The sequence below is a fragment of the Chiloscyllium plagiosum genome, unplaced genomic scaffold (genome assembly GCF_037043375.1).
Source record: "Chiloscyllium plagiosum isolate Xiang-an unplaced genomic scaffold, Cpla_swu_hap1 HiC_scaffold_8, whole genome shotgun sequence".
Taxonomy (NCBI): Eukaryota; Metazoa; Chordata; class Chondrichthyes; order Orectolobiformes; family Hemiscylliidae; genus Chiloscyllium; species Chiloscyllium plagiosum.
In genome coordinates this window covers 57,188,094-57,211,621 of record NW_028270146.1, presented here as the reverse complement: position 1 = coordinate 57,211,621, position 23,528 = coordinate 57,188,094, and the positions used below count along the sequence as shown (strand labels likewise).

The 23,528-nt window shown below is 40.1% G+C and overlaps 1 protein-coding gene across 1 annotated transcript; it reads right to left on the bottom strand.

The window, feature by feature from the left end:
- On the bottom strand, positions 1-23,397 carry lgals3b (lectin, galactoside binding soluble 3b). Its single transcript, XM_087989874.1, has 5 exons — positions 23,380-23,397; positions 16,451-16,684; positions 14,455-14,543; positions 3,619-3,790; positions 1-1,650 (listed from the first exon to the last, which is right to left on the bottom strand). The coding sequence occupies exons 1-5, from the start codon at positions 23,380-23,382 to the stop codon at positions 1,501-1,503; spliced, it is 648 nt and encodes a 215-aa protein (XP_087846000.1). The 5' UTR covers positions 23,383-23,397; the 3' UTR covers positions 1-1,500.
- Positions 23,398-23,528: the final 131 nt, after the last annotated feature.

The following is a 23,528-nucleotide window of genomic DNA, read 5'->3' as shown; positions in this document are numbered from 1 at the left end:
TAATTTGTTCAGTTTTATTTATTGCATCAGTAAATATAAAGTTTGGTCAAATTACACACATAATCAATTCCTCAATTTTAAATCACAGTATTGGCCCAGATTTTCAGATTAGAGTTGGAGCAGGTTTGATTGACAATAATTCTCTATTTGTCACCCATTTACCTTTTAATGGTTTATCTGGCTAATTTCAGAGTCTGGCCACTCCCAAATGCATGCATCAGTGAAAACTGGGGAGAGGGTCCACTTAGCAGAGGAGCAACCTGGTAGGCCAAAACTTACACGTTTGTTCTTGTACTTACTGCCGTATGTCAGGAAGGAATCATCCGAAGGCCCTGGGGAGTGAGCGGGGGGAGTGATGGGACGGATGGGGAAGTGAGTGGGGTACCTAAAAATGAGAGTGCTTGGTGTATGGGGGTGGGGTGGGGTGGGGTGGGAGGTGGTCATCCGTCAGGGTGATTAGTGGGTATATGATGGACTACACAAAGCTACAAAGCTTCACACATTTTAGAAAGGAATAGCTGTTTTGGAGTCAGCTCCAGCTCCAATCTGAGGATTTGGATGAATAAATATATAAGCTGTAGGTGGTGTACCGTGTATAGTTGCAAAGATATAAAGAAATGGGAATAAGGGAAGATATGCAACATAAATTCACTGAAATGATGCTAGGTTTCAATTCCAATTATGAAGATATAATTCTTGAGAATTTAGCATTTTACACCTTGTAGTTGAGAAGCTTATGAAATGGCCTAATAAAAGGTGTTCACAGTCTTATAGGGTTAACAATAAAGATATGTAAAAACAAATTGGTTGTATTGGTTGATGAATTATTAAGATAGACAGGCAGGAGGCTGGAAGAACACACAAAGATAGACAGCATCAGGAGGTGGAGAAGTCAACATTTTGGGAGTAACCAACGTTGACTTCTCCACCTCCTGATGTTGCCTGCCTTTCTGTGTTCTTCCAGCCGCTTGCCTGTCTATTTTGGATTCCAGCATCTACAGTTTTTTTTTGTCTCTGTTGAATTACTTGAGCAGACAGGGTCAAATACAAACACAAGAAAATTAGGGATTGGAAAAAAAAGTACTGTGTGAAGTGTGACTTCCTCAATCATGAAGAAAACTTTGAGTCATTTTGAAAGCAATTAGATATTGTCTGAGAAGGGGGAGTATTAAAGAGTAATAAAACAAGCAAGAAGCAGGAAAAGCAAGCCATTTTATTTGGGGAAAATACTCCCATAGACTCAATGGTCTGAATGGCCTGTTATAATAACTCTCTGGTTTTCTCAGACAGATTCAATGATAGCAGAATTGTAAAGTAAATGCAATTAATAAAAGTCTTCATTCTAAGTTTGGGAATCTGTCGGAATACTCAATTATGTTACAGCTTTTTAATCAATCCAAATCAGCCATTAGTTTGGATAGAAAATAATGAACAGAAAAATATATATGTATGTATATTCAGTAAGTGCTGGAGATAACATTCAAATAATTTTTTTGGTGTTTATATCATTAACATTGCATGTAGATCAATTTCACCGTAGGTGGAAACCTTTGTAACATCTTGCAAAGTTTTGTAACGACGTTTGAACTCCAACAAATGTTGATTGTTTGCAGCCAACTTGTATTGGTTTGGTTCACCAAGAATCAGAACCTGGAGAAAATGAAAGTAAGTTTACATACATAACTACTCTATGTTTACCACCTGCACTCCAAGGTCTCTTTGTTCAACAACACTCCTTAGGATCTTACCATTAAATGAATAAGTCCTGCTAAGATTTGCTTTCCCAAAATGCAGCACCTTCCATTTATCTTAATTAAACTCCATGTACCACTTCTCAGCCATTGGCCCATCTGATCAAGATCCCGTCGTAATCTGAGGTAACCTTCTTCGCTGTCCAATACACCTCCAATTTTGGTGTCACCTGCAAATTTACTAACTATACCTGCTATGTTCACATCCAAATCATTTATACAAATGATAAAAAGTAGTGGACCCAGCACCGATCCTTGTTCACAGCTCCTTGAAAGTGGAGTCGCAGGTAGATATGATAGTGAAGGTGGCGTTTGGTATGCTTTCCTTTATTGGTCAGAGTATTGAGTACAGGAGTCGAGAGGTCATGTTGCAGCTGTACAGGACATTGGTTAGGCCAATATTGTGTGCAATTCTGGTCTCCTTCCTATAGGAAAGATGTTGTGAAACTTGAAAGCGTTCAGAAAAGATTTACAAGGATATTGCCAGGGTTGGAGGATCTGAGCTACAGGGAGAGGCTGAACAGGCTGAGGCTGTTGTCCCTGGAACGTCGGAGGCTGATGGGTGACCTTATAGAGGTTTATAAACCCATGAGGGGCATGAATAGGATAAATAGACAAAGTCTTTTCCCTGGGGTGGGGGAGTCTAGAACTAGAGGGCATAGATTTAGGGCGAGAGGGGAAAGATAAAAAAGACCTACGGGGCAACCTTTTCATACAGACGGTGGTACATGTATGGAATGAGCTGCCAGAGGAAGTGGTGGAGGCTGGTACAATTGCAACATTTAAGAGGCATTTGGATGGGTATATGAATAGGAATGGTTTGGAGGGATATGGACTGAGTGCTGGCAGGTGGGACTAGATTGGGTTGGGATATCTGGTCAGCATGGACGGGTTGTACCGAAGGGTCTGTTTCTGTGCTGTACATCTCTATGACTCTATGACCAACAGTTACTGAATTCAATTTTATTTCTATTTGCTGTGTTAAAGTGCCAACAAATTTAGATACTTCCAAACTTCCATTTAAAGTATCCAGCAATGTGGATAATAGCCCAAGTAGATGCTGCCCGTGAAAAGCCGAACAAATCTGATACCTCCTATCAGTTTATTCTCAATGATCAACAACGTGAAGGAAGGTTGTAGTCAGTGCTATTAAGCATCTGCTCAGCAAAAACCTGCTATATAGTTTGAGTTCCTCCAGAGCCACTCAGCTCCTGACCTCATTACAGCTTTTGTCCAAAACATGATCAAAGGGGCCGAATCCTAGTAGTGAGGCAAGAGTGACTGTCCATGACAAAGGCTGCAATTGGCTGAATTTGGCATCAAGGAGTCCCAGCAAAACTGGAGTCAGTGGGATTCAGGACGAAAACATCTCAACTCCTCATTGATGACATTCCTTCTTTCAGAGGGTCTAAAGTGAGGATGATTGCTGATTACTGCACAAGGCCAACTCCTCCATGACTGAAGTAGTCCATATCCAAATGCACCAAGACCTCGACAACATTCAGCCTTCACCTTCATGTCGGGTAAGAGCTTCTGTACCATGCAAGAGCCATGGCCGTTTCAATGTGGCTATTGCCTCTTTGGATGTTTAGCCATAACAGAATCTCCCCTAAGGGGCTGGCATAAATGTGGAATGATTCCAACAAAAAAATATAGGCAAAGTTGCACAACACTAGGTCCTAGAAAATCCCCAGAATTTACAAATCCCTGTGCTCAGTTTCAAATTATTTTGCACAGTTTATTTCTTTTATCTGTACGAATTTAAAATAAATTCAAGCCACATTTCTAACATTCAAAGATTGTTTTGCATATCATTAGGACTCAATAGAAAAAAAGCTGCCATCAGGAATAGGAATATTTCACTTACTTCAAATCGTTCTCCATATTTAAATGGAAACCTTGGTGCATCCCTTTCTTCTGTACCCCAATCATTACTGATTCTGGAATTACGAACCATTACTTGATTAAAGCCAGCCTCCCTAAAACGAGCACTGAAATGAAACACAATATCCTGGCCAGAGCACACGTCGATGACAAATCTGTGAAAATAAAATTAGCCAACATTAAGTGGAACTTATACCACAGAAACAGCTTCTTCATCTGAAGAAATCATTCCAGTACCTATTCTCCATGTAAGCCACCTCTGGCTGCAGAGCAGTATAGGTGATCAATATGGACTTCAGTAAGGCATTCAACTAGGTTCCCCATGGGAGACTGGTTAGCAAGGTGAGATCTCACGGAATACAGGGAGAACTAGCCATTTGGATATAGAACTGACTCAAAAGGTAGAAGACAGAGGGTGTTGTTGGAAGGTTGCATTTCAGACTGGAGACCTGTGACCAGTGGCGTGCCACAAGGATTGGTGCTGGGTCCACTACTTTTCACCATTTATACAAATGATTTGGATGTGAGCGTAAATGGTATAGTTAGTGAGTTTTCAGTTGACACCAAAATTGGAGGTGTAGTGGACAGCGAAGGTTACCCCAGATTACATTGGGATCTTAATCAGATGGGCCAATGGGCTGAGAAGTGGCAGATGGAGTTTAATTCAGATAAATGCAAGGTGCTGCATTTTGGAAAAGCAAATCTTAGCAGGACTTATACACTTAATTGCATGCAGGTAGATAGCATAGTGAAGAAGGTGTTTGGTATGCTTTCCTTTGTTGGTCAGAGTATTGAGTACAGGAGTTGGGAGGTCATGTTGCGGTTGTACAGGACACTGGTTTGGCCACTGTTGGAATATTGTGCGCAATTCTGGTCTCCTTCCTCTAGGAAAGATGTTGTGAAACTTGAAAGCGTTCAGAAAAGATTTACAAGGATGTTGCCAGGATTGGAGAATTTGAGCTATAGGGAGAAATTAAACAGGCTGAGGCTGTTGTCCCTGGAACGTCGGAGGCTGAAGGGTGACCTTATAGAGGTTTATAAACCCATGAGGGGCATGGATAGGATAAATAGACAAAGTCTTTTCCCTGGGGTCGGGGAGTCCAGAACTAGAGGGCATAGGTTTAGAGTGAGAGGGGAAAGATATAAAAGAGACCTTATGGGCAACGTTTTCACGCAGAGGGTGGTACATGTGTGGAATGAACTACCAGAGGAAGAGTGGAGGCTGGTACAATTGCAACGTTTAAAAGGCATCTGGATGGGTATATGAATAGGAAGGATTTGGAGGGATATGGGCCGGGTGCTGGCAGATGGGACTTGATTGGGTTGGGATATCTGGTCAGCATGGACGGGTTGGACTGAAGGGTCTGTTTCCATGCTGTACATCTCTATGATTCTATTACTGATTTTCATCTAACCTGATCAGAAAAACCTTACATCATTTTTCATTCAACTGGGAAACTAGCCCAAATTTTCTTACTAATATTGAATGCAGAGAGTGTTGCAATTTAGTTACTGTCCTGTAAAAGGTGGCATATCATGAACCTATACCTCTTCCCTGACATCAAGGACACCAATTCCACCATTAGTCCCAACCCTGACAGCAGAAATCTGCCTTAGCTTTTATCTCCCACCAGTGCTCCCCATTAGGATCAAAGCATTAATGGCAAAAAAAATACCCTACTACTTTCATATTGACATTTACAAGGCACCTACATTCGTTTTCACCAACCTTTTTCTCTTCACATACCTATAGAAACTTTTACAATCAGTTCTTATGTTCCCTGCAAACCTACTCTCATACTCTATTTACTGCTTCTTAATCAATCCCTTGATCCTCCTGTGCTGACTTTTAAACTGTTCCCAATCCTCAGGTCCATTGTTTGCTCTTACCGATTTTTATGCCTTTTTTTGCATCTAATACTATCTTTAAACTTCTAAATTTGCCTATGTAATGAACGAATACATCTTTCACTCGATTTACATATCTGAGGGAGAACAAAATAATGCAATCCCTCTCGGTAAAGTCAAAATGGTTCATCTTTCAGCTTGAAGTGTAAAATTGCTCGGTTAAAAAAAGTGAAAGCTGGGCAGTTTTCATGATGTCCTGAAAAGGCACTGGCGAAAAAACAAAAGGCAAAGGCAAAGTCTCAGAGCTTGTGAAAATACACAAAGAAGAACAGGATATCAAAAGAAAGATGAGGACCAAGTAAAGACCAAAAAAAAGGCACCTGCATGGAGAAGCGAAAAACATAGGGTATGGTTCTCAATGTGTTGGCCTTTATTGATGAGGGGAATGATGCATAATCAATCAGGTTGAGTCTGAAATATTGGATGGGATTAACATAAGAGGAAATATTTGGAAAGGCATTAATAATTCAGGGACATTTAAATGGATTTACTAAGGTCATGTTTCACTTGCATTTGCATTTTTTTTGAGGTGGTAATAAGAAGTGTCAATGAGGACAGTATGTTTGATATAGTGTACATGGACTTTAGCAAAGCTTTTGAGAAGATTGCACATGGCAAATTACTCAGGATATTAAAAACTTATATGCATGGGCAAGTCACAAATTGGATTCAAAATCAGCTCAGTTGCAGGAAGCAAATGATAATGGTTGACAGGTGTTTCTGTGACTGGAAGACCACTTCTAGGGACATTCTGGGGGTTCTTGTGGCACAGTGATACTGTCCCTAACCTAGGCCCAGTTTAAAGTTCCACCTGCATCAGAAATGTGTAAGTAAGTGATTAAAAATACCTTGAGAAGCATTCCGCAGGGTTCAGCATGACGTCGATTTTTTAAAACTTAACCTGTTCAGACATGTTAGGACACACATCTGAGAAGGTTGGCCCAGGAACAGGGACAGAGGCATTGCACGATATATCAATGATTAAGACTCAATGATGCTCCATTTAAGAAGAAGATGATTGAAGATGTTTGTAGATGGCATGAGACTGGCTGTAAGGAAGAAAGCTGCAAGCTGCAGGAGGCTATCTGTGGGCTGGTCTGATGGGCAGAACGTGGCAAATGGAATTCAATTCAGAAAAGTAGGAGGTAATGCCTTTACAGAACAGAAATAAAAGCAACAGAATACACCACAAAGATAGCACACTGCACAGGAACAGGCAGACCTGGATTGCATGTCGACACTTCTCTGCAGAAGATATTGTAGCCTCAAGATATTCTTAAGGGGCATTTACATAAGAACTTCCTTGGACTGTTCATTAGCAAATCCACTGTTGCAGTGATTCACAAAAAACAGAAGAATTGTGCATGGCTGTATGGAAATTAATATACAGCCTTTAAAGGCCACTTATAGAAAAGTACAGCATAGAAACAGACCCTTCAGTCCAATTCGTCCATGCCAACCAGATATTCTAACCTAATCTAGCCCCATTTGCCAGCACTTGGCCCATATCCCTCTAAACCCTTCCTATTCATATACCCATTAAATTGCCTTTCAAATGCTGCAAATGTACTAGCCTCCACCACTTCCTCTGGCAGCTCATTCCATACATGTACCACCCTCTGTGTGCAGAAGTTGCCCCTGAGGTCCCTTTTATATCTTTCCCCTCTCACCCTAAAGTCTAGTTCTGGATTCCCCCAACCCAAAAAAAGAGACCTTATCTATTTATCTTATCCATGCCCCTCATGATTTTATAAACCTCAATAAGGTCACCCCTCAGCCTCCGACACTCGAGGGAAAACAGCCCCAGCCTGTTCAGCCTCTCCCTATAGCTCAAATCCTCCAACCCTGGTAACATCCTTGTAAATATTTTCTGAACACTTTCAAGTTTCAGAACATCCTTCTGATAGGATGGAGACCAGAATTGCATGCAATATTCCAAAGGGGGCCTAACCAATGTCCTGTACAGCCACAACATGACCTCCCAACTCCTATACTCAATGCTCTGACCAATGCCTTCTTCACTCTCCTATCTACTTGCAAGTCTACTTTCAAGGAACTATGAACATGCACTCCAAAATCTCTTTGTTCAGCAACACTCCTTAGGATCTTACCATTATGTGTATAAGTCCTGCTAAGATTTGCTTTCCCAAAATGCAGCACCTGACATTTATTTAAATTAAACTCCACCTGCCACTCCTCAGCCCATTGGATCAAAATTCCATTGTACTCTGAGGTAACCTTCTTCGCTGTCCACTACATCTCCAATTTTGGTCTCATCTACAAACTTACTAACTATACCTCCTATATTCACTTCCAAATCATTTATATAAATGATGAAAAGTAGTGGACCCAGCACCAATCCTTGTGGTATTCCACTGGTCACAGGCCTCCAGTCTGAAAAGCAACCCTGAATCACCACCCTCTGTCTTCTACCTTCGAGTCAGTTCTGTATCCAAATGGCTAGTTCTCCCTCTATACCATGAGATCTAACCTTGTTAACCAATCTCCAATGGGAAACTTTGTTGAACACCTTACTGAAGTCCATATAGATCACGTCCACCGCTCTGCCCTCATTGATCCTCTCTGTTAATTCTTCACAGAACTCAATCAAGTTTGTGAGACATGATTTCCCACACACAAAGCCATGTTGACTATCCCTAATCAGTTCTTGCCTTTCCAAATACATGTAAGTCCTGTCCCTCAGGATTACCTCCAAATTCTAGCTGAAGATTGGAGAAGTGCATGGGGAAATCAGCATCTAATTAAGGAACTATGATTGGCTAACTTAGCTGAATCGGGCAAAACAGAGGTAAAGGAAAAAAAATGGCTGCAATTTCTTGAACACAGACTTGCAAACCCTCCTGAATAAAGTTAAGCTCAAGCAACACAGACTACTGGGATGTCCATGCCAGGTGACCACAAAAATACAGGTTGTGCCATGTGGTGAAAGTAGCACTAGCAGGAATTGCCAATTCCTCACTCCTGGGACTGCAAACCAGTGGCACAAAAATTCATCGACATGATTGAGGAGTACAAATTATTGCACTTGCTCCATCTTCCTTCTGACCAGCATACCCTTCAGGCTCAAGGGAAGAGTTAAATGACTAAACTTCTGTTATGTACTCAAATAATTAACATATTAACCAAAGATCCTAGATTATGGTTATCAAAGTGCCCACTATCACCACAGACTCCTTCAAGAATCAAACATCAATTACCTGAAAAACATAATCTTAAAATCCCTTCCTCCAGTTAAGGTACCACCACATTTCTCAAATCCGTTCCCACACCAGCTACATGTGTAACAGCTGAACATGTACTTGCACTTAATAGTTTCTGGAAGAAGTATCGTATAACGTGAGGGAGGCGGGCCTCCAACCTGAAGCAACTCATAGTTTACAGGGAGGTGATCATGGAGATCAAAGGATCTCCATGTTGACCTTCATATCTGATATGGTGAGATTACAGAAATATTGCCGACATCAGATTACAAACTTCTACTATTACCATAGGATTCCTGTGAATAACTGTTATAAACTTCGACCCTTTCTTTGTCCCCTGACTCCCAGACAGTAATAATTCATTCTGAGCTTGAACTCGCCTATAAATTTACCATACACAACAGGGAAAAGAAGTGGAACAGCAACAAGAGAATAAGACACAAATTTCTTCCTTGTTGACTCTGACAATCATGAGGAGGAGGATGAAGGAACCCCTGGGGCCTGGTCCTACCTATTTTCCAAAGTCTTGAATGCCATTTTCTGCATCAGCTGCTTTATTGCACCCACACACCGGTCAGGCTTTTACTGAGACAAAATTAGACAGCATCAGGAAGGATGTGATGCAACAAAATACAAGAAGTTAGGAGTGGCATGTAGGCACAGCTGTACTAATGTCCAAGCAGAGGAGAAAACTGCCCACAGCTTTGGTGTCATGAGACCCTAAATATAAGAGAGTTTCTAATTGAAGAGCATTGTACCAACATGTATTGCTCTGAAGTCAGTATCCAAGGATACGCAGCAACTGTCAGCTGTCATTCTCTCGAATGTACAATGTACATTTTTGGCAGTATCTAAACTTTTTGTATGTGGGATATTAATAGAGCAAATGATAACTTCATTGGAGCTATAGAAGACCACCACAAAAAAGTGCTGTGGAATTGGTTACTTCATTACTTCACCTCCTTGTAAGTTCTAAAGGCAGCTCTACATTGGACAAAAGATCCTATTCCTAGAATAGAAACAGCACAGAGAGCAGTCATTCAGCTTCTTTGTCTGTGCAGGCTCTCTGCAATTATGACTCAGCTAATCCCACTCCCCTGCCATTTCCCTCATCTCCAGAATCATTTCTCGTACTTTCTTTTTCTGTTGGAAACAGGAAAAGAAACGCAACTCCAAAAAGATTTTCTTTTAAACTAATCCCAAAGCAAGGAAATTATTTCCTCTCTCTCTCTTTAATACACAGAAAAGTTATTTTTGCTTTTAATTCTCTCAACTCCCTCACGCTTGCTCCTCCAGCCTATCCAATCAGGGCCCTACACACCATCTGGGAATACACAAGAGGAGTTGAAAACCAAAAGCACCATAGGTGTATTTGAACTAGTTTAATTTTCTAGTGCTACTGGGTTAGAGTATACTGCAAAGGCTACAGCTGGAGAACATTGGCCATAAAGGAAACAGTGGAAACGCTTTCTCTCTCACACACAAGTTATCATCAAAGATGGCTGCCAAATTGGAAACAGGACAACTCCTCTTGGCAAACCTGCAAAACCCAGAATCTTCAAATCAATTGTTCAACTTCCAGAGCCAACTCCACCATAATCACCCAACTTAACAGCCACTACAATTCACCACTACTCCCCAAGAATTAAAAAAATACCAATTTGTATGTCCTTTTTAACTGTTATATTTTTATTCATTTCTCATTTCTAATCTTACGTGCATATTGTGGTATTTTAAATTCTCTTGCATTTTTAAACTAATAGACTCACTCTTTGATTAACTTAAGGAAGTCTACTTCTCAAACAGCATGAGTACAATGGAATTGAGAAAGGTATCCATGAGGGAAAGGATCCTCCTTTTTTAGATTAACCTTCTTGTGGCCAGCTGCGAGGGGCTGAATAAAGAAGGTGCTATCGTTCCTCACTCCTCACCTGGCTCGCTTGCAGAAGGCAGAGAATAGGAATAACGGGATTTTTCTTCAGGATGACAGGTGGTGGCTGGTGGAGTTTCACAGGGGTCAGTGCTAGAACCAACACTATTCATATAATACATTAACAATCTTGAGGGCACTGTTGCTAAATTTACAGATGACACCAAGATAGGTGGTATGGCAAGTAGTGTTGAGGAAGTGGCAAGGTTGCAGAAGGACATAAACATATCAGGAGAATGGACAAAGAAGTTGCAGGTGGAATACAATGTGGGAATGTGTGATGTCACGCACTTTGATAGGAAGAATTGAGGTGTATACCATATTCGAAATAGGGAAGGTCTTCAGCAATCTGAAGCACAAAGGGACTTGGGAATTTGAGTTCAGGATTCTCTTCAGGTTAATATGCAGATTCAGATGGCAGTTCGGAAGGCAAATGCAATGTTAACTTTCATTTCAAGAGGGCTGATACAAGAGCAGAGATATACTACTAAGGTTGTATACATTTAGAATATTGTGAGCAGTTTAGGCCCTGTATCTAAGAAAGGATGAGCTGCCCTTGGAAATGGTCCAGAAGAGGTTCACAAAAATGATCTTGTAAAAGAAGGTCTCATAGGAGGAGTGGTCCTACTGGGTCTCTACTTAAGAGTCAGGGATGTACAGCATGGAAACAGATCCTTCGGTCCAACCTGTCCATGCCAACCAGATATCCCAACCCAATCTAGTCTCACCTGCCAGCACTGGCCCATATCCCTCCAAACCCAAACTACTTCCTTTAGGGAGTTTATGCCAGATATCTACCTCACTCTGAGCTGAAGTATGTGCCACAGCCAGACTCCAGCTTATCCATACCCCTTAGAATGAGCACCTTCAATAAGAAATAAGCCTTCTTTCCACTGGCGTAAAACATTTTTGCTGGAAGCAAACAAGCAGCACTTTTTTCACAAGCAGTGTACACCAAGGGTAGGCATTATCTTACACCTGCACTTAAATTTACAGGGCATTGGACTGTATAGTAAGTGCGTTTCTCTAAATCATACCCCCACTCATGCAGAGGAAGATGATGAAGCACAATTTCTAAATTTGCAGATAGTATAAGCTACAAGTATAGTGAACTGACAGGAGGATGGTGATAGGACTTCAAGATACACGGCAGATGAAATTCAATACAAAGAATTGTAAAGTGATACCTATCCTTGTTCTTCCAACCAAAACATTAGGATATATTTTTGAAAAGGGCAGAGGAGATGGGACTGTATGTGCATGGATCTTTGAAGTTGGCAGGACACATTAAGAAACAGATTTTAAAAAATAAAAAAATTATTAGAGGCAGAGTACAAAAGTGAGTTATCAACCACCTTTATATAACATAGGTATGGCCTCAATAGAACTGTTGTGCCCAATTCTGGGTACGACGCTCGAAGGAAGGATGAAGACATTGGAGAGGTTGCAGGAAAGATTGAGAATCCTCGGAACCAGACATCTGGACAGAGTAGCAAACTTGGGGCTGATCTCATCATTGAAGGTGGAGAGGAAATTCGATAGAGGTGCTTAAAAATCATCAGATCCAGGTCAAATTGAGAGAGAAAGAAAACAGTTCCAATTGGCAGATTGGTCAAGAACTACAGAGGACCATTTCAGATTCATGGCAAAATAATCTAAGGCAACAGGAGAGAAAAGAATATTAAAAGAAAATTTAAATCCTGAAATGCATTGCCAGAGAAAGCAACAGAGCCAATTTCAATGCAGACCTTCAAAAGGAAACATGGACAATTATCTGAAAAGTAGGACTACAGGAACAGGATGGACTTGATGGAATTTATAAGGTTTGGGGGAATCTCATTGAAAGCCACAGAATACTGAGAGGCCTGGATAGAATGAATGTGGGGAAGATGTTTCCACTGGTAGGAGAGACTAGGATCCGAAGGTACAGCCTCAGAGTCAAGGGGCGACACTTTACAACTGAGATGAGGAATTTCTTCAGCAAGAGGGTGGTTAATCTGTGTCACCTACTTAAGACACAGAGATGGATACGTTCTTGATTAGTAAGGTGATCAAGGAGTACAGAGAGCAGCCTGGAAAATTTTAGCCATGATTGAATGGTAGAGCAGACTTGATGGCCAAATGGACTAATTCTGCTCCTAGATCTTATGATTGATGCTGCTTCAGTGTGGCAGCTCAAATGGTCAGCATGCAGATGTATTGACTTCTGGATTCAGAACCTCTATTTGCACCATTGATTTGTTCCAAATACTAATTTTGCCTTTTTAACTATGTTTTCTCATTTGATATTAGCTGCTATATGTTTGGACACTCTGTCCCTTCATGTCTCACTCTGGGTAATTTCACCTACTCGTGTCCTTGGTTTCCAATTTAGACAACAACTGGATCACACCCCTATATTTATCGCATCCAAGGAGGCTATTCAACCCACATTTTCCATGCTGATCACTGATCTGATGATACTAATCCCATCTTTCAGCTTTTGGCTCAAAGCAATGGAGGCCATGGCCATGTAAATGAAGATATAAATGTTGCTTAAATGTGACAAGAGTTTCTGATTTAACTATTCTTTCAGGCAGTAAGTTCTTGACTACCACCCTCAGTGAAAATAATTTTCTTGAACTCTCTTCTTCGCTTTCTACCACTTATCTTAAACCTACATCTCTCAGTTATTGACCTTTGTACAAATGGAAGAAATACATTCCTATCCACCCTATTAATGCTACTCTCAATCTTATACATCTCATCAGGTCCTCTCTCAAGCTTTGCTACTGCAAAGAATCCAATCCAAACCTACCCGATCTTTCATCCTTGCTTCAGTAATGATTGTAGAAGAAAAACATGCAAAAGGCAAAATATGAATCTTATATATTGGAAGGCAGTTAAAAAATAAGTAATATCTGACACTATTCTACATATGTTTATTGAAAAGTGGAGTAGCTTCACTATTTGTGCTGCTGTCTCTCATATAACCTTCAGCATCTGTCAGCCACTGAAAAGCCTACTGTTCCATTGATCAATGCAGACATAAATCTAGAGCTAAAAGTTCCAGAGTTCTTGCTCCACCATCAAAGTGTGGCAGACTAAAATTTCCAAATTGCTCTAGGTGCCGGTGCTGTTCTCTTTGCAAAGGCTGGGTAATTTCGATGTTAGGCAAAACACATTGTACCATTGCGTCTACAAAGTGGATTTTTCCTGATCAAGGCTCAGAATACTAAGTGTTGCCATGCAAATGAACAATGGAGGGAAGGCAAAAATAAGGCCTAATGGAATACAAGCCACTGTTCAATCTGTCAGTCAATCTGCAGGGATCAGTAAGGAATTTTATTGTGAGGTTTTTCAAGGTTTGAAGGCCTTTGACAATTATGCCTTTCTTTGTGCCTCACATGAGTTCCAATTCACTCGGAGTCACTCCTCTTGAAATGGTAAGTCAGAAAAAGTGGCAGAATTCAGCTTCGAAATGATTTCCTGGTCCTGCAGCTGAAGATCCAACCAGTCTTTCCAAGGGACCAAAATGAACTTCAAAACTAATAGTCAAATTCAAATATCAAGAATGGCCATGTGAATGAAGAATGACAAAAGCTATACAAATGCGTTCTAATAACAATACCTGCAGAGGGTGTGGTCCTCATATTTCTAATATCATGTGGGTAACAAACAATTGGCTAGTACTGTACTCTCACATAAGCTGGAAGGATACTATTGGTGTAATATTAAGTAAACGTTAAAAAGGTTTCATCCATATTTAAAAAAAACTTACTTTTCAGCATTCATTTTGACAGTTCCAACTACCTTGACCATTCTCCCTGGCTGCCAACCTCCTGGGATAGGAAGGTCATAAGGTACTGGCTGGAAATATCAAATGAAAAGAAAAAAATATGAAATCGGAAATAGAAAGATTCAAGATTTACAATTCTATCAATATTCCATTTACTCTACAGAATTTCTAGTTTTACGCTGTGCTAAATGCATTCCATTTATGTGCCAGGCTGCATTCAGACACTAACAAATGGCAGTACATGTTGGAGTTTTTAAATCAGATTGGGTTCTCAATTTCCTTTAAATTGAAGGAAGATACATACACATCAATTAAATTTAGAAAATGTCCAATGAGTGGGCAATGCAAATTGTCCCAGTGTGTTACTGATCCAAAATGAAATGATAAATCCAGCTGCAAGCAGAATTCTCTCTTCCCTTTCCAATAATAAGATGATTCATCACTCCTGTATTGCTTTGTTCATCATTCAATACCACACCTTTGTGACCATAATTCATGTCTAAATTTGGATAGCCAGAGGGCTATTAAGTACAGGAGAATATTGTATAGCACTGACTAGCACTTCCATCACAAGAGAGGTCCAACAAAATTAGTTTCATTACCTTGAAGGGTTTCTTATAACTATAGTTTCCATTCCTGATTGTATTCTGGATGAATCTATGTAGTACATTCTTAATGAGCTAGATTGCTTTGTACAATTAATAGTGAGGATAACAACATTCATCATTATTGAAGTACAAATTAGACTGCAGCTAACAGTGATGCATACGCTCAGTTAAACATTGAAATTGGGAAGTTGCCATAAGTTTCCCTGTTTCTCCAGAAAGTTCACCATACTGCTATCTTGCTGAGACACTTGTCATTGAAATAAATGCAAGTGCGAATTTGCTATGGGTGTTATGCACATCCATTAAACTCACAGAAATTAGGGCTTGACTATTTCAATACAAGTAAAAGGTTGGGATCTAAAAAAGTCTTAATTACTGTTAAACAACTGTTTATTAAGATACTTTGCAAGTATTTAATTGATTATAAGATGCTATAGAAATGCAAGCCTTTTCTTCCCTTTAGTGTTAAAAATGAACTTTTAGAAGTTTGGAGTATCCTTCAGAACTTTCATCAGACTTATTTACACTAAGGGAGTAGTTGGCGTTGATAGTATGGATGCATTTAAGAAGAAAGTAGACAAGCATTTGGAGAAGAGAGAGAAGAATTACTTGGAGAATGAACGACCACATAGACTGATTAGGCTGAATGGTCTGCTTCTGCAATATATACCTTATGTTTTTTTTAGATCATAATTATTGTTAGATTTCAAAACAGTGTTTTAATTTGTATTTGTCTTCATTCGATCTTTCTCCTCCTCTTACTTTCTAAAGATGATTTGATATTGAATTCACTATTCTGCCTATTTCTGGTTCGAACTGTTAGCTGTTCACTTAACAAATCTACAATTTGATAACTTAAGGACAAATTCTGTTCACACAGTCCTCAGACTCTCTGGGAGAGTTTTGTGGTGAACTAATTCTTCAGTTAAAGTAAGTTCTAGTGAAAATAAAAATCAAAGAAAGTCTGTGGGGAAGTGCAAGTATTCATTCTCCTCCTCATATGTTGTCACATTTCAATTCTACAATCACTTTGCCATGTCATTTAAAGTCTTCTTAAAATACATAATTGACACTCAGCTTAAGCCTCTTTTCCTAACTCTTCTACAATAGTTATTTACCTATTTACTTCCCTCAGCAGCTGTGTGAAGTTTCTTGTAAAGTTTTCTAGTCTGTTGTAAGATCAAGAGAATCAAATGAAATAATTTGATCCATATTCAAAACGTGGCTGAAAATAAGCACACAAGTCTCAAACACTAGAGATTTGAAGATTCTCAATTTCAGTTGCAGATCACTTACACTGAAAACAAGTTTTACCACTTCTTGAAATCATAATATGCACTATTTATTTAATTCAAAAGATCAACACCTACCAATGTGGCATATCCTTGCCCAGGCTGATTAGGGGCTCCAGGTGAACCAGAAGCAGGAGGCATTTGGCCTCCCGGTCCAGGCTGTGGGCTCGGCCATCCAGGCTGTGGGCCCGGCCATCCAGGCTGTGGGCCCGGCCATCCAGGCTGTGGGCTCGGCCATCCAGGCTGTGGGCTCACACCACCAGACTGGAGTTTGTTAGCATTTGAAAAATCAGGACCCAAAGCATCTTCCAACTAAAAGATAAAGTAAAATAGTTGACCAATAGCTCATTTATTAGTGCATGGAGCAAGATCCTCTATTTAATCTTTTTCAGAGAACAGACTTCATCTCATCTGGATAACATCAAGCCACATCACTTTTCCATCTTAAATGTGAATGAACTAAGAAGAACAACTAACTTTCCTGCTTCCCCAAAAGTGGCAAGGGAATGTATCTCGATATTGGGCAAGAATGGGATTCAGCTTTGTCCTTGGCTATTTTTGGTGACCATATAACTTACATACCACAATTTTTATCCCTCAAAGTTTGACCATAGCTTTGTTGTTAAGGCAATCACACGAATGAGTCTGAAGCACTTCTTAAATGGAGCTTTGTCAATCAGAATATTCTCAGTCATACAAAATCAATCATCTGAGCAACTCCACTCTCTGAGAATTGGAAAAAAAAATAAAATCTCCATGAGTTAGCTCAGGGAGCAAGAACTCAGCAGACTGGCATTTATCACTCCACCAAAACCCCCGAAGTGTTGCCCTTTCACTCTTGTGGAGCCTCAATGACTAATAAGTTCTTAACAAAACAAAGCTTTCAATTTTGAAAGGAGAGCAGTGAAAAAGGAGTGTGGAGGAGTGGTGAGGGTGAATGACAAATGAACTTCACAAATGACGATGTAGAAGCAAAGACTTTCATCAAGGATTGAATGACCAGATGACACTGAAGCAACCTAAATGAGAAAGAAAGATTAGAGCCTGTCTCAGTGAAAGATGAATGATGTCTGTACAAGCAATTAAAAGAGACACAGATTGGGGGTGGGGGTGGGGGTGGTGGTGGCAAAAACTTACATGCATGTAATGACCAAAATTCTATGCTCCAATGTCTCTGAACATGCTGAATTAAATCGATGTAATTACAAAAATGTTGAATAGTTTGTTTTTCATTGAAAAAAAATGACTGAATCAATAATAGGAACTGAAAAACATAGGTAAAGACCTTAAATTCTCAGGATATCAAAGCAGAATTTGACAAAAAAATGCCATAACAACCAGATAAGGTCTCCTTGTGACCTGAGCATTACCTAACGTGGAATCTACTTGCTAATGTGACACAGGTCTGATTCGCCACTCTTCTGTAGCTCATTCTAGTCAACATACTCACTGGCTCCTCGCCACACCCCACATTCCTGCATATTCTGGAATGTGCATTGCTGATCAATTCTTGCTCCCAAAATCCTCTGGCAGAACAGGTTTTATTTCTGTCAAATTAACCATTTGATGAACAGTGGGTCATCTGCTCAGTGGATCATAGTTTTCTCTAATTTTTTGTAAGTCAGGTAGGGGTGGGTGGAAATGTGGAGAGGCGAAAAAAGACTCATGCAAGATGTCGCCTGCCAATACTCACAGCTGTAATTGCCATGATGAACCACACATGGAAGGCAGGAAGAGAGAGAGAATCAGCACAAAATTAGAGGAGAAAAGACAAAAATTAAATCACTAAAATTGCACACATTTTCAAAGTACTTATAAAGTATTATTTCCACGAAGTCTGCATGAATATCAATTGTTAAGGCATTGTCTTTTGAAGTTTTACCTGTTCTTTGACTTGGCAGAAATTTACACATATATACTTACAGCTAATTCATCCTGAAAAACAAAGGTGACAAGTTAAAATTACTCTAATGCACTTGTATAGTACGATCTGCCTGTAAAGCACACAAGACAACATTTTTCACTGTGCCTCAGTACACGTGACAATAATAAACCAAATCAAAATTAATTTTTGTCACTAAGAAATAAATTCTAAATTTTAGAACTGAATTATAACAAAAATAAGCTCACAACTTCCAAACATAATAAATATGCAAGTTAATTTGATCTGTCTTTACTGATAGACTCACCGTCTCAATCTCTCCCTTAACCTGAGACATGGTAGCCCTCAGATTAAACCACCATCAGTCATTTCTCTCTCATGAGAAAGTACCAATGGTCCAGTAGGACAATCTTGACTAACTTTACAGATACCATCCTCACTTTATCAGACCTTATGCATTAGGCTGAAATAAAGTCTGGAACTTGGAGATTCTATCCTGCATTGCTGACAGATCGCTCCCTTAAACTGTACTGATTCTACATGGTGTGAACATCCAGGTCCCTGGTTTAACCAATAGTGAAATATTGTTGGACAGAATGGGCAGGTCTCTACTGAAGTTTCGGACAGCAGAATGTGACTTAATTGAAGTATTTAAAATCCTGAATGGTCTTAACAAGGTGGACATGGAAGTTATGTTTCCTCTTACGGGTGAATCCAACAATGTGGGGTGGGGCGGGGACCTTGGATTTAAAAATCAGAGGTCATCTTTTTTTGGATAGAGAAGAGGAGAATCTTTGTCTCCCAGAAGGCTGTATGATTTTATAACTCTCTGCCTCAGAAGGTAGTGGAAGTGGGCTGCTTGAATATTTTTAAGCCAGAGATAGATTTTTTTCAGGCAATGCATTTAAGGGTTATAGGAATAATTGCGAATGTGGAATTTGAAACAAACAGACCAACCGTTTTCTTACTGAATGGTAGAATTCTAATCTTAATGTTTGTACTGTCTGACTTCCAGGAGTTCCAATAAATTGTTCTTTGTGCACCATTACATATGGTACTGATCTCTATAGCACACCTCTCCATTCCAGGTTATTCCATCCTCTCTTCTCAGTGATTCAAAAGCACATGATTACCAACTTCAGTGTTAAATCATTGTATCATTAACATCTGCATTTTCATTACATTACAAAGCATGAATGGTTGCAGAGAGGAGAATGTGAGGACTGCTGATGCTGTAGATCAGAGTCAAAGAGTGTGGCGCTGGAAAAGCACAGCCGGTCAGGCAGCATCCGCGGAGCAGGAGCATCGATGTTTTGGGTATAAGCCCTTCATCAGGAAGGGGGTGTGGAGCAAGAAGGAATTTAACAGTCAGCAATAATTTTTTATTTGTAAATATTCTATTTTCTAGGACATGGCTAAAGGGAGAGGGAGAGAGAAAGAGAATGAGTGAAAGAGAAAAGGAGCAATACATGAAAAGAAAAAGAAACAAGTAATAAGATTTCAACTAAAGCTTAAAATGTGGAAAATACGAAGATGGAATTGTATCCCTCTGTTCCACATTCCCCAACCAAAGGAAATAACCTCACAGAGTCTACTCTGGCAGGCCCCTTCAGAACCTTGTACATTTCAATAAGTTAGGTTAAGCCTCCACTATAGAATAGTAGCAATTCCAGGCAACACACTTCAGAAAGCCGATAGATATAAAGGAAATTTACTCGGATGCTACTGAGATTGAGGGTTTGTAGAAGTTAGGACTTTATTCCTGGAAACACAAAAAGTTAGATGCTGATATAAGTAGGAGTCTGATGCTCAGGAGCTTGAGATACTCAAAAGCTCGATGGGGAGATTTCTCTAGGAGAAAGTAAGAACTGCAGATACTGGAGATCAGAGTCAAGAGTGTGGTGCTGGAAAAACACAGCTGGTCAGGCAGCATCCGAGGAGCAGGAGAATTGACGTTTCAGCATAAGCCCTTCATCAGGAATGAGGGGAAATTTCTCTGCTGAGGGAAGCAATAAGTACAAGTTCTAGATTCAAAATCATTGAGAAAATGTGTGGAGGGGTAAACAGGAGATTACTTTCACATAGCCTTGTTGAGATTGGGAATGCTGTCTCTGGAAAATGAGCTGGAAGATGATTTTACAAACACTTTAAAAAAGGTACCTAAACATGAAGAACTATCAGGGTCACAAATAAGTAGCAGGATGTAGAACTAAGCACAACCACTCTTAAGGCCAACACTGACATGATGAGTCAAACTGGAAATGCTAGGGGACAGAGGGTCAAACATGAAGGATGAACTGAAGGAAATCTTTATTAGTCAGGAGATAGTACTGGGCAAATTAATGGGTTTAAAACTTGATAAGGGCCCAGGGTCTGATGCTCTGCATCCAAGATTACTTAAGGAAGTGGCCCTAGAAATAGTGGATGCATTGGTGAACACTTTCCAGCATTCCATAAAATCTGGAAGAATTCCATTGAAATAGAGTAGTTAATGTAACCCCACTTTTTTAAAAAGGAGGGAGAGGGAAAAAAACAGGGATTTATAGGCCGTTTAGCCTGACATTGGTGGTGGGGAAAATGGTAAAGTCAATAAGGATGCAATAGCTGAGCAAGCAGTGACAGGATTGGTCAAAGTAGTATGGATTCACTAAAGGGAAATCATCCTGGACATATTCTGGAATTTTTTGAGGATGTGACCAGGAGAGTGGACAAGGGTGAATCAGTGGATGTTGTGTATCTAGCCTTTCGAAAGGCTTTTGACAAGGTCCCACACAAGTGATTAGTAAGCAAAATTAAAGCTCATGGTACCAGAGGTAATATATTGATGGGGATAGGGAACTGGTTGGCAGATAGGAGGCAATAAGTTAGAATAAGCGGGTCCTTTTCAGTCTGGCAGGCACTGGCGAATGGGTTACTGCAGGACTACAGCTGTTCACATTAACAATGTGGACTAAGGAATTGATTGTAATATCTCCAAATTTGCAGATAACATTAGGCTGGGTAGCAATGTGTGCTGTGAAGAGGATGTTAAGAGGCTGCAGAGTGACTCTGACAGGCTGGCTGAGTGAGCACATACTTGGCAAATGCAACATAAAGTGGTTAAATGTGAGGCTATCCCCTTTGGTGGCAAAATCAGGAAGGCAGATTATTATCTGAATGGTGGCAGTTTAGGAAAAGGCGAGGTGCTTGAGCCCTGGGTGTCTTGGTGGAAGGTTGGTTCTTCATAACGAGAGGATTTGAGTATAGGAGTAGTGATGCCTTGCTGCATAGACACAGGACCTTGGTGAGGCCACACCTCGAGTATTGTGTGTAGTTTTGGTCTCGTAGTCTGAGGAAGGACATTGCTGGACTCCCTCAATAGCAACAAAGGTTCGCCAGACTGATTCCCGGGATCGCAGCACTGACATATAAAGAAAGACTGGATGACTAAGCTTGTACTCACTAGAATTTAGAAGAATGAGGGATGACCTCATAGAAACATATAAAATCCTGATGTGACTGGACAGGCTGGATGTGGGAAGAATGTTGCTGATATTGGGGAAATCCAGAACAGGGATCACAGGGATAAGCCATGCAGAACTGAGATGAGGAAGAATTTCTTTACTCAGAGTAGTGAACCTGTGGAATTCTCTACCACAGAAAGCTGTTGGGGCTAGTTCATTAGATATATTCAAGAGGGAGCTGGACATTCCCTTGCAGCTAAAGGATCAAGGGGTATGGAGAGAAAGCGGGAGTGGGACACTGAAGTCGCGTGATCAGCTGTGATCGTATTGAATGGTGGTGCAGACTCAAAGGGCTGAACAGGCTCCTCCCACACCTATTTTCTATCTTTCCATCCAAATGGACTATAAGTTTGTACAATTCTATGAAACATTTTTGTACTACAAGGCACTGCCTGCCATGCAAGTTTGTTGCAGGAAATGATATAAAATCAAATTTAACTAAACAGATCGCAGAAGTCAAACAGTCCTGGAGAATATGAAGTTCTAACTAGTACTCAAGAAGAGATATTCACAAATCAAATGCTTTTAACACTGCTGGAATGCAGACAGTCCTAGATAGCTAGAGTAGGTGTGTGACTGGTATCACCATAAATGTCAACAAAGCCCAGTAAAACTGCATTGCACCTGGTAGTTTGTAGCTACTGTTCTCAGAATGAAAATTATTATTATTAGCAACTGTGCTAAGAATATGGTTTCTACAGAAACAGAAACATAGCTACAATTACCTACAATGGCAACAGGTTTAACAGAAGCAACTCCCTGAACTCCAAAACCCTTATGATAAAACAAGAGTACACTTAGTTTCAGCAGTATGAGTAAACTGGGATATGAAAAGGTAACTTCAAAATGATAGTTTGTGGCATTTGTTCAAGCATAGATATGAATGGTAATAATGCAGATGTCTTTTGTATAGTACTTGTTGTTCTGCTTGAAAACAAATAAAACATGGTGAAAACGTATGTATTTCTGTCGAGGGGAGAGTATCAGAATTCATCTGCACCGTTCTCTAAGCTTGTATTTTAAAGATATCTTGGTGGATAAATCCCTATGAAACTATGGCTCTAGATCACCCATGTAGATCTCACTTAAAGCCAATGATTTAGAGAACAACCATCAGCTTATAGCACGAAGACAGTGGTAATTTTTAAAAAAATTCTCCTGTGAACAATTAACGAACTGATCCAACATCAGTCCCAGGCTTTAAACATGAATTAACTTGCCTGGTTTCCTCACGGATGCCGCCTGAATGTTGTCAGCATTTTCTACCTTTTTGTTTAAAGAAAGTCACATCTCTAGTAGTTAACTTATTTTGTTTTTGTGGTCTTCCCACGAAATGCCAATCTTCAGTCTACAGTTTATCAATGTGAAAACTTCAACAGTGACTGCGCTCTGAAATAACTCAAATAGACGTCGAGTGGTCTGAAACATCGTAATATTATGAACAGTGCTAATAAAAACTTTTCAATGTAGAGGTTAACCCCAAACACAAGGGGGAAAAAACCCCCGCGGGTTGGGAGTGAAGGCAGTACTATAGTCCAGCACCAGAGATCGTTCATCAAACGCTTAAAAACCTACATGGCAGTGCAATGCAATTTACACAACAAAATTCTGACATTTCTTACCATGAATCTGTTGAAGGAGAAACGACTCTGAAACGAGAATAAGATGGGTTTAACAAATGGCGACTGAGGGAGCGCCCGCCCAGGAACAGCAGCAAAACCTGGACAAACAGGTTTCTATCTGCGTGAAAACGACAGGAAGCCCGAGGTCC

Excerpts from the sequence above, each read along its gene's own strand:
- lgals3b (XM_087989874.1), bottom strand. Across the intron at positions 14,544-16,450 it reads GGCAAGGATATGCCACATTG|CCAGTACCTTATGACCTTCC; the intron begins GTAGGTGTTGAT and ends TGATATTTCCAG. Across the intron at positions 3,791-14,454 it reads GTCAAAATGAATGCTGAAAA|ATTTGTCATCGACGTGTGCT; the intron begins GTAAGTTTTTTT and ends TTATTTTCACAG.